Below are 12,090 nucleotides of genomic sequence, written 5' to 3' on the forward strand. Positions count from 1 at the left end.
AATGCATTAAGCACCAGGTTCAAGTCCCACGGTGGTAATGGGTTATGAAACGCAGGTCTAATACGTTTTGCTGCTTGCACAAATCTTCTTATAAATCTGTCATCAGCCAGTTTCCAGTCCAGCATTGCTGACAATGCCGAAATCTGTACCTTAATAGAACTAGTCGATAAGTTCCTGTCTAAACCTGCCTGCAAAAACTCCATTACTGTCGGCAGGTCTTTTGATGGCTTCTTACTTGCCTTGCAGAAGGCGACATATTTCCTCCATACTCTATAATAAGCCTTGGATGTTGAACTCTTTCTTGCTTTGAGAAGAGTCCCAACCACTTTCCCTGAGAAGCCTCTTCTCACTAGCAGTTGGGTTTCAGTAACCATGCCGCTAATGTCCAGCTGCGTGGTTGACTCTGGGCAACATCCAAGGGCCTTCCACCTTCAACTCCAGTAACTTGGGGAACCAGGCCCGTCTCGGCCAGAATGGCAGCACTGTTATCACCGTTGCTTTTTCTTTCTGAATTTTGTTCAGTAATTTTGCTATCATAGGGAACGGGGGAAATGCATACACCAAAGTTTCTTCCCATTTGACCGTAAGTGCATCTGCCTTCTCCGTCTGTGGTTCCCAATGTCTTGAGAAAAACCTCCTTACTTTGGCGTTTTTCCCCGTGGCCATCAGGTCTATTTTGGGTAATCCCCACATATGCACCAGCTCCTGAAATATCTCTGGTGCCAATTCCCATTCTCCTGGTTTCAACTCGTGTCTGCTGAGACTGTCTGCTTGCCAGTTGTCCTTGCCTGCCACGAACACTGCTGCCAGACTGTTTACTCGACCTTCCGCCCAGGCAATAATTTTTGCCACTTCCAGCATCAGATCTCTGCTCCTCGTGCCTCCTTGTTTGTTGACATAGGAGACCACCGATTGGTTGTCTGATCTTATGACTACGTCTTCTCCAACTAACCAATCTTGCAGAAGTTGGCACGCCATAAACACTGCTTTTAGCTCTCTTATGTTTGAATGTTTTCTGCTTACTTCCTTTGACCATACACCCTGAACCAGGTGGTCGCCACATACTGCTCCCCAACCTGACTGGCTGGCATCCGTGGTCACTACCAATTGTTGCTTCACTGTAAACATCTTTCCCTGATTCATTCTTTGAGCGAGAGACCACCATTTTAGGTCTTGCTTTGCTCCTTTTGACAGTATAATGGATTGATCCTTGTTTTTTCCATCTCCGTCCCACTGTGTGAGAAAGCAATTCTGCAGGGCCCGCATGTGAAATCTCCCCCACTGAACTGTATCCAGTGCTGCTGAAATGATTCCTAGGACCTTCATCAATTCCGCTGATGATGCCCTCCTTTTGCTTCGTAGCTTGTCCACTTCCTTGATCAGCTTCTTTCTCCTGTCTTCTGTCAATTTTATCGTCATTGACTCTGTGTCTATAGATACTCCCAAGTATTTTACCTTTCTTGATGGATTTACTTGACTTTTCTTTAAGTTTATTAGCCATCCGTGAGCCCTTAGGTATTGCATTACCCTTCTCGTGTAATCCTCCGATTGTTCCCTTGTATGAGCCATAATTAGGATGTCGTCCAGGTACGGCCATACAGGTATGCCCTGCTGTCTTAAGTTGGCGATTAATACCACCAACACCTTTGTGAACGTCCTGGGTGAGGTGGCCAGCCCGAATGGCAGAGTGACAAATTGATACACTTCTCCTTTTATGCAAAATCTTAGAAACTTGTAATGACCTTGGAATATGGGAACATGTAAATAAGCGTCTTGAAGATCTATGGTAGTCAGGAAAGCCCCCCTTTTTACATCCGGCAGAATCGCCCTTAGAGATTCCATTTTGAACTTCTTTACTCTCACGTATGAGTTTAACTTTCTCAAGTCTAGGATTGTTCTGAAACCTCCGGTTGCCTTCCTGACCACGAAAAATCTTGACTGACAACCATGACCTTCTTGACCTTTCGGTACCCTTTCTACCACCTTCTGCTGAATCATATTGTCTAAACTTGTGAACAAGGCGACCCTTTTCTCTGGGTCTCTTGGGATAGGAGATTCCGTCTTCCAAGACCCCGGGTATTTCACAAACTCGATCTTGTATCCGTAATTCACAATGTCCAGAACCCATCTGTCTTTGACAGATTGGGACCAGATTTGCCCGTATTCGAGCAACCTGCCCCCAACTGTCATCCTGGCGTCATTGACTGAATTGTCTAGCCGGATATCTCCCCTCTCTTCCTCTTTGGCCACAAAAAAAACTTCTGTTTGCTGCCCAGGATCTCCTATAACTCCTTCCCGGCCTGTAGGTCCTTGCCTCCTTTACTTCCGTTTGTTGATATCTAAAAGGTTTTCCCGAAAAAACCCTTTTTCCTCTATCTTGTGGCAACCAGACCGACTTCCCCCCTGACAGTTTTGTAATATCGTCCAGCTTCGCCCCGAACAAATACTGTCCCTGAAACGGCAAAGCTATCAATTTTTGTTTAGATTGAGTGTCTGCCGCCCAAGGTTTAAGCCACAGGACTCGTCTTGCTACATTCGCCGTAGCACTGGTCCTGGCCGCTAATTTCACCACATCCAAGGAAGCGTCACAGAGAAATTCGACGCCCACCTGGATGTTTTGCAGTATTTTAATCAACTCTGATCTCCTTATTCCATCCAATGTATCTGATTCTAGATCTTGGCACCAAGAACGCAGCACCTTCGAGGTGATCGCCATCGCCGACGATGCCTTCATCACTGCTCCTGCCGTCACATGCTGTTTTCTGAGGTTAACCTCAATTTTTCTCTCCATTGCATCCCTAAAAATATTTGCATCTTCCAGAGGCAATGTCACACCATAATTACAATAGCTTACAAGTAATACTAAGATCACATCCTTTGTCTCTCTAGCTTACCCTGAGACTCTCTGCCTTTTTTCTTCCTGCATTATGCCTTCTCCTTGCTTAGTAGCCTTTAGCTAGAAGCAAAACCACAAATCAGTACTTGGGCATAATTGCACTCCTCTGGCTACAGCCATCTCTGGAGTCTTACCGGTCTGCTGGGTTTCATTGGTTTCTTGCAGCGGGAAAACGCGCACTGCTGGAAAACTCCTGTAGAATTTCTCTATGTCCGCCATGTCTGTTTGAATGCCCCGCTTATATCTCCCAGCGTCCTATTGACGCTCATGCGTGCCGGCGCGTCCGTCCGCGTCTGATGACATCAGACGCGCCGCACGTTCCGTCTGTCCGGCCGTCCAGTGACGTCGGACGCCGACCGGACATAAACGCTGATTCCTGCGCCCGTCGGGCGTCCACACTGACAGCACATTACCGCCGGCGCCTGTACTCACTCCGCCGTGTCCTGCACATACTCTCCCTCCGGCAGGATCTCCCAGCAGACTCAGGTACCCTTACTGCACTTGACAGCGGGTTACCTCTATACTTGTAGCCTGTCCCCAACAGCACTAGGCCGTGGAGAGAGCTCGGCAGCTCAGGGTAAGACTTCTCTTCCACTACCCTGGAAAGGAAAAAAGACACTGAGACCTGTATGGGAGGGGCTTATATGGGGGCCAGTGTTCTCTTTTTTTGTCTCCTTTCCAATAGACTACCCTCTGGGACTTAACCCATTAGTGGCTGCCATGGGGAGGTAGAGGAAACTTGAAATCCCCCCACAGAGGTGAGGAGCAGCCTTGTATTATATAGGATGAACACGATTATGATTTACACTTCAAAGATGTTACTTGTGAGGTGACCTCCTCCCATTAAGATCATACAGAGGACTTGGCAATTCATCAGCAGATCCCTCCCCAGCCAGACTTCGGATGCATGGGGGCTGTGGTACATCGGGAAGCCTTGATCACAGCATTGCAGGGTTACACCTCCCCAGCACTTCAGGGCCCCTCGAGGACTCAGGTCATCTGTATCCGCTCCCCAACCTCCTGGCACTCAGGGGGAGGATTCAAGATGCAGGAGCTGGTGCAGATATGGCAACAAAGAGTGAGCAACCCACAGGTGGCAAGGAATGCAGCGAGGATAGTCTACCACAAGTCCAGCATTACTGTGCCATCGCAGGGCAGAGCACCACCATAACCTTACAGAAGGCCACAGCCAGTGAAGTATACTAGTGTCACAGTATCGCAGTGGAGAATCCATGAACAACAAAAAGATATAAATTAGAAATAGAATTAAGTTTATTTTCACATTTAAGAATGGATTCCAGAATTCTGAGGTTAGCAAACATTGTAAGAGGTGAAATACAAGCACCAGGTTCCCTACGACAGTTCCAGTGGATCACAAGTGCTCGGTTTCTGATATTTAGTTAACCGCCATCACTGTGGCCCTCGGCCCGTGAGCTTACAGCACAAAGACCATCTTGCCGGTGGCCCCACTGTTCTGTATGATGTCCTCATGGGCCTGAGGGGCTTTCTCCAGGGGATACTCCGGTCCAATCAGAGGCTTCAGCCAGCCAGCCTCCATGCCCCCAAACAGCGCTGCCCCCGCCTCCTTCCAGTCCTCCTGAAAACGTAATAATGTATATTGTAATGTATGAATCAGTATCACCATCGCTAAATTCTGTACACATGGGGGGAAACCAACATTACTGTTCTCAATGGTCTAATAGGACCACAACCACCATCATCCGTCTGGCCACCAGGAAATCATGTTACCTGAGCCAGCTGACTGATCTATATGTATTTATAAGAGTCATTACACCCGCATTGCGGGCACTGAGGAAAATGCAGATCATTGGTTGGCAGGCGGAGTTCCCTTCGTCTAAGCAGCCCCTAGCAGTACACTTTAATTTCATGGATGGTGCAGTGGACTCTAGTGGGCCCTGGCGCCAAAGATCTAGGGCGAGTGGAGTGAAATCTTCCCCAGGTGAGCAGTAATAATGCCCCATTGGGGCGAGTAACCAACACAATGATATATTTCAAAGAAACTGGTCAGGAGCAATCTAGTGGCACAACACTTGAATTCCCCCCGTAGAGCATAGGAGCAGGGCTAGCCTGTTATTGTATAGAATTTTGTATCTATATATTGTGTACATCCCGCTGTGTTTCTTGGTTTGGTGTGGAAGGTGGTAATATCCTTCATTCTCATTATTTACAATTATGTGCAGCAGTTATCTGGGCATTATAGTCTATGGTCTATTTCCCGTGGTGAGCTGCAGAGCGCCCCCTAGTGCCGGTTTAAGAAATAATCAAACAAAGCCAGATTTAAAAAAATGTAACATCAGGCAAGACTCAATCACTGACTCCAGTTAACATCCATCGTTATAGATCATTACCTTAGTAGAACTGAACAGTGAAACTCCGATTATACTGGATTCTTTGGCCATTGTATCTCTTGGGTTAATTTCAATAGAACCTCTGCAGCCAATAATCTGGGGTAAACGAGAGAGAACAATCACGGTGACCATTACGGGGGAATCTCAGCGTCTCAGGTGTGTGTGTGTGTGTGTGTGAGCGGCAGGATGAAGTCAGATGGTATAGGTAGGTATATGAGAGGGGCGGGGGGGCAGTATGAAGTCAGATGGTACAGAGGTAGGATGACATCAGACAGAATAACTGTGACCTCATGTAAGGGGCGGGGCTGGGGATACATCATTGCTGCTACTTACAATCACTCTGCCTCCAGTTGAGAGAAGCTTCAGGTCGTTACCGAGATTAACATTGGATAACATCTCTAATATAATATTAATTCCTCCTCCTCCGGCAGCCTCCTAAATATAACAACAGAACACGGCTAGCTGTATTATCTGCCCATTAGCCACTTTTTACAGTACATCAGTTTATTTAGTTTGATTGCCATTCGGTTAATTCAATTATTATTATTATCCGTTGTTTATATGGTGCCAGAAGGGGTCTGCAGCGCCTTACACAGTACATAAGTAATATAACAAGGGCATAAAACTTACAGTACAAAACATGGGATACAAATTACATACATACCTCCCAACTGTCCTGATTTTGGTGGGACAGCCCCATTTTTCAGGAACCGTCCCAACATCCCACCCACAAGCTGTAGTGCTCTATATTGGGGGGCAGGGAGGATTTGGGAGGCCCCGTCACTCACTGCTCTGCATCTATTCACAGGTGAGAGGGCCTGGGGGCAAGACTAGCGACTCCCAGAGTACTTGTATTGCCCCCATAACAATGAATCAGGGCGTGTCTAGCAAGAGGGGCTGCACCCCTAGGCACAAATCCATGCCCCTTAGTTCTCCCACACAACTATGCCCCCTAATTTCACCGCACACAGATGTTCTGTTTCCTTCCTCCATGTTGGGAGGTACTTATGTAGCCACTGACTGAGCCCTACAGTTTGGTGCCGTTGTTGGAAATGCGGACACAACAGCGGTATAAGCAGGGCCGAAACTAGGGTTTCCGGCGCCCGGGGCAAGGCAGTCTTTTGGTGCCCCCCCCCCCCCTAGTGATGCTGCTGCGCGCCGGAGGATGGCGTGGCCTAATTTGGGGGCGTGGCCTATAATCGCTGCTCTCCCGCGAGGCCACGCCCCCATTTTGCCGCTATGGGGGCATGACCCAGAGGCTCTGTGAGCCTCTAGCCATGCCCCCAGCCCCCTGGCTGCGGGAATAAACGCTGTGCGCATGCGCACAGCGTTTATTCCCTGCTGCTTAGTTAGCAGCTGACAGGGGGGACCGACCAAATGACGCCTTGTCCCTGGCGCCGGAGACCCCCCCCTCCCCGCACAGTCCTCTCACCGTTGAAGCCGCAGGTATGTCCGTCCATCTCCTACTAGCGCTGCGGCGGGAAGCGCTGATGACTTCAAAAAGACTTGCCGGACGCTGATTGGCTGAATTCAGCCAATCAGCGTCCGGCAAGTCTTTTCGAAGTCATCAGCGCTTCCTGCAGCCGCGCTAGTAGGAGATGGACGGACATACCTGTCACCGGACCTCACAGCGCCCCTCACCTCCAGCGCCCGGTGCGCGTGACCCCCCAGCCCCCCCCTAGTTACGGCCCTGGTATAAGTGATGGAAGACAAAGCATGTGGGGGAAGAGGGCCCTGCTCATGAAAGCTTACAGTCCATTGTTTCAAGACTGCTGTAACATGGAATATTGTACAAGTATGTGATCTGGGGAAATATACAAGTTCTAATGTCATAAGAAGGACTTTACCTGGATCTTCTCAATGTAATCGGTCTCTCTGTGGTTGAAGGCTTTGTGGGCCCCATTTTGCAAGACTAGATTTAACCCCTCGGTGCTCCCGGCTGTACCGAACACCTTGAAGCCATAGGCTCTGGCAATCTGGCAGGCTGCGATCCCCACCTATAGGGAGAGAGGACAGAGGGTAGAGTACAATCCTGACATAGAACAGCCACAGATGCCCACAACATGGCTGCCTGAATTATACATCACGCAATGGCGCTACCTCCTGGAGTATGAACGCATGGCTTTCTTATACATGCTGGATGAGAACGCAAAATGGCTGTACCAACATTACCCTTTACTAATATTTAGGTGATATTAATCGTATGAGTGCCAACCTCTCTGTGAGAGGTGCACAAAATATCCGCGTTGCTCACATTTGTTATATAAATTCAAATTAAAAAAATGTTGTGTAAAAAAGAGATTTCCTATATAAATGTGACATTACAGGTCAGAATTATCAAGGGAGAGAGGGATTGGGAAACGTTTGCATTGGTTGGTACTCACTGTACCCAGAAGGTTCCCCAATTAGTATTATGTATTGTGTTCAGTGGGGGGTGTTTTTGGGGGGTGCTGCCCAAGACAATTTATATATTATATGTAACCTATTTCCTGGGTGGGAGGATGCCGGCATCTAAGGGGGTAAATTTACTAAGGCGTGTAAAAAGGAAAGGAGTTGATGGTTCCCATAGCAACCAAGAAGATTCTCTCTATCATTTCTCTATTGCATCCTAGAAAATCATAGACAGAATCTGATTGGTTGCTATGGGCAATTCCACCTGCTTAAAGTGCAAATTTACTAAAGCTTTTAAAAGTAGAGTAATCTAAGGGGGGTATTCAATTCAGGGTCATGACTGTCGGGCTGGCTGGACAGCTGTGACCCTGTCCCGTTCTCGGCCGGCTCAACACTGATTTGGCTGGCGGGATTCAATCTCCCATCTGCCGAGCGACGAGAAGCGGGCGTGGCTGCGAGATCGACAATTCCCGGCCATCCTCGGCAGAACGCGCCTGACTGCTTGTAAGGTCGGCCTCGTTCTGCCGAGATCCCACTAGTCTCTAAGGCAGGCATGTCCAAACTCTGGCCCTCCAGCTGTTTTGAAACTACACATCCCAGCATGCCTTGCCATACTTTTAGCATGAGAGGGCTCTATGTGAACTAGCTCCCCCAATAATGACATCTGTACATGTAGGGGAGACCAAGGAGAGCCCAGGTCACCCACAACAGACTACACACACACACACACACACACACACACACAATCATTTTAAGAATAGAAGTGAACATTTCTAATCTAGATTGGGGGTAATTCCGTAATGTGTGTGAAAACTTTCAATAAGAGGATTCAGTATAATATGGTACAAAATAATGACATCCTTAGAGTTCATGCTAACTCCCCGCAGCTCCCAAAACCCATCAGTTCCTCTTCCCTGCATAGGGTGTCGCTCTCTGCGCTGGTGCTCGTAGCACCGAGTCTGGCTGCATATCAGTGCTGAAATACAGGTGACACTGTGCTAGAAGCAGCACAGCAGACAGCAACACCCCAGGCATGGAAGAGGAAACCTCATGGAAATGATAGGTTTCATACTACCAGGCAGGTATGTCAGTAGCAGTCACATTCGCAGTGTTACTTACACCTCCGCTGGCACCGTGTACGAGGACCACCTCCCCCGCTCTGCCGCGTGCTCTGTACAACAGAAGGAGAATGATAGGACAGAATAAATGGCCATTCACTAAGGTGGACACTAACCTATTGTAGACAATCAGTTGTGTAAATGAGGCTCAGCCAAATACACTACTGCATTTGGTAGCGTCTACCCTTCAGCAGTGTCATAGCAGTGTCCTTATATGTGCGCTAGGCAAAATAGCGCTAATAACAGATTATGGCGCCTGGATTACACAGGCGCGCTTGCGTCTGACTCAGAATCAGCCCTTGTTTATCCACCTTAATATACAGGTAACAGCTCACGTATTTATCCATAGAAACAGAGCGATCAGACATTCATATAACTGACTTGGTAAAGAGCGCCCGGTAGGCGGTGAAGTACGGAACAGATATGGCCGCTCCTTGTTTGAAGTTCAGCTTCTCGGGCAGAGGGAAAACCGTATCCTCAGCCGCCACGGCGTACTCCGCATACCCGCCTGTGATGGTCGACGAGGTGAACACGCGATCTCCTTTCTGTGCAAAATCAAATGAATACAATATGAGAACAGGTTGATAAGTTACAATACTCCTTCCTCCTCGTTCACCATCCCGATTTGGTTTGGGATTAGGGATCACAGTTCGGGGCCTGCCGGGCTTTTGTCAGATCTAGGTGCTCGGGAATTCTAACAATTTAGCCAACCAAACTCAAACCTTGATTTCTCGGCCTAAGTGATATTTATAATTTGTAACCAGAGATAACAAGAATATCACTCCACCAAAGTGCACCATGGAGATCCCATTAACATTATAGGAGGAGGCCTGTGCATCACCTGCGTGGGCATCGTGTAAATGTTATACTCCTTACTGTGGAAATGGACGCAGGCCCTTTACTAATGCACCATCTGAAATATGTGCCACCGCTGACGGATACCAAGGCTTAGGTGTAATGACACCAGAGTTCAGCGGCCGTGCGGGATCATGGGCCAAATCAGACTTTAAGGGGCAATCATTTACAAGACACGATATGCCATGTTAAGTTATTGCCCTTTAAAAAATTCCCAGTTCTGACGGCATCCCACATGACCACCAAACTCAGCCGCCATTACATCCAGACCCTAGTATTATTCTCCCTGTATTATATATACGGGGGGAAAAATGAGTGTGACTGGGAATTTATCCCCTACCTTAAATGAGGTCACATTTTTGCCAACGTCATCCACAACTCCGGCTACGTCAGATCCAGGGGTGTATGGCAGGTTCGGCTTCCGAGCATAGACACCGGCTCTGATATAAGTGTCCACTGGGTTCACCCCACACGCATGGACTCTAATTAAAACCTTTAACGTAAGAGGGGGAAAAATAATCACTATTGTTCATAAAAACAACAAATAACATCTGCCTTGGTCACTACGAGGGAGAAGCCATTGTTCCCGGTACACATGGAGCCGACTCAGATACAAGTGGCAGTGTAGACGGAAGTTCACTGGTGTTTTTGTGAAATGGCCGTGTCTGGGCGGCCACCACCTGAATGTGCCACACTGTTATTACATTTATCTGATCAATACCGCAGTCATGGATGGCTGGCACACGTCCGTGTCACCTGCTCAGCAGAGGCTGGAGAGGACTATATCCGCTAGGAGCCAATGACAGCACGGAGGCAGCAGCTAATTAATACTAATGACGTATCGGGTCCTAGTGGATAGGTAACATTCTTAGATTACTCTACGTCCACAGTTGGACCACCCTTCCGCCATACTGCATATATGGGGAGCTGCCCCCATTCCATGAACCAAAGACCCTACATTGTAGATCTATATGGCTACAGTACATGGCGTCCCCACACCCTCTAGTCCCAGGAACAGCTACAGTCAGGGTAAGAAGAACAAAACCATCAACATTTGTACTGTGCAAACAGCGATGTGCTGTATTTGTTGCATTGGACCCCAACTTCCCTGTCCCAGTCCCGTACACTGGGTCTCTTAATGGGCCCATTACGGACATAGAATTCTCCCACCCTTATTCACTAAGCATAGCTGGTAAGTAAGAGGCCCACACCTGGTTATCTCCTGGGGACGGCAGTGGGACATCTGTCAGGAGTTTGAGAACATCAGGTTTCCCGAATTCCAGCACCCGGATAGCGCGCATGACTCTTCCTGCTGACGCCATGTTACTTTATCTGCAATAACACACGTTATACAATATACATTTCTATATGGTCATTATAATAATCGTACAGGAGCCTGGTCACACAGTGCAGGAACCTTCCGATGGGGTCACTCCTACAATTGGACAGCAAAACGGATGTAACTACAAGAGATCATTACAGATGTTCCCCAACCTAACTGGGAAGGATTACCTAATAACATGGGGGGGGGGGGGGGGATTGGGGTTCTGCATGTGTTCAAATAAAACTTTCAGGGTTGTATTTATTATTATTTGCAGCCACAACAAAGATTCCTGATCACTGCAATCACTGTCACCTGTGCTGACACCTTTCTGATCAGTTACCTACAGCAGCTCCCCACAGGTGATGGCAATCCTACATTACCAGGGAAGCCCAGGAACAGAGCATTGTGTCCTCCTGGAGAGGGTCATGTAGGGAGGTATGGTATAAATACAGCACACACCTGTTAGTCCATCTCGCAGCCCAGCGCTTCCTCACGCTTCCCAGCACTCCCCCACTATCTATATTACTGGTTGCACTGAGCCACATTCCAGTACAAAGTACTAGAGGAGGCTGTGGAGACAGGGGGGTGTTCTGTGCACATGACAATGACCTTCGCTCGGGCCCAGTGACCCCCCCTCATAGGAGCCTGGTGACCAGTATAAACTGGGGGGATCTGACACATTAATGACAGTGACACAAGTGACGTCACACTAGGTCTGAGTGCAATGTCCTACTGTATAATATTATTATATTAGTGATTGCAGACACCTGTGCTGCAGGGGGATCACGCTGCCTGCACTCCTGTCTGCAACCATAGGTCGTGTGGAACTACAAGTCTCAGCATGCACTAGAAGTCACTTACAGTAGTGTAGTACTGTACTGTAGACCCCGCTGAGTGACATGTAAGCAGCCAGAGACATATATATATATATATATATATATATACACACATAATACACCATATAACAGGCGATGTTACATTGTATCCTATCAGCAGCATCGCTTTGCTCTCACCCTGCTGCAACCGTCGGCGCCAGGACCCTGGAGGAACAACAAGCACGCGCCGCGCGCGCTCTAGTATTCCCCCGGCTCGGCAGGGGGCGTGCCCTGCACTGACGTGCTGTAAGACGGAGGAGGA

The 12,090-nt window shown here is 48.2% G+C and overlaps 1 protein-coding gene across 3 annotated transcripts; it reads right to left on the reverse strand.

Moving 5' to 3' along the window:
* Positions 1-4,146: 4,146 nt before the first annotated feature.
* LOC146026797 (zeta-crystallin-like) lies at positions 4,147-12,089 on the reverse strand. Of its 3 annotated transcripts, none has more exons than XM_083157774.1 (9): positions 11,967-12,089; positions 10,841-10,961; positions 9,970-10,122; positions 9,156-9,319; positions 8,776-8,827; positions 7,113-7,262; positions 5,599-5,700; positions 5,266-5,361; positions 4,147-4,493 (listed from the first exon to the last, which is right to left on the reverse strand). In XM_083157774.1, exons 2-9 carry the CDS (start codon positions 10,949-10,951, stop codon positions 4,332-4,334), a joined length of 990 nt encoding a protein of 329 aa, XP_083013900.1. In that variant the 5' UTR covers positions 10,952-10,961; positions 11,967-12,089; the 3' UTR covers positions 4,147-4,331. The 3 variants fall into 3 exon arrangements, with proteins under 3 accessions (XP_083013900.1, XP_083013901.1, XP_083013902.1); XM_083157775.1 differs by lacking the exon at positions 11,967-12,089 and adding an exon at positions 11,413-11,544; XM_083157776.1 differs by lacking the exon at positions 11,967-12,089 and adding an exon at positions 11,294-11,418.
* Position 12,090: the final 1 nt, after the last annotated feature.

Source organism: Crinia signifera, chromosome 8, assembly GCF_055691185.1.
Source record: "Crinia signifera chromosome 8, ASM5569118v1, whole genome shotgun sequence".
Lineage (NCBI taxonomy): Eukaryota > Metazoa > Chordata > Amphibia > Anura > Myobatrachidae > Crinia > Crinia signifera.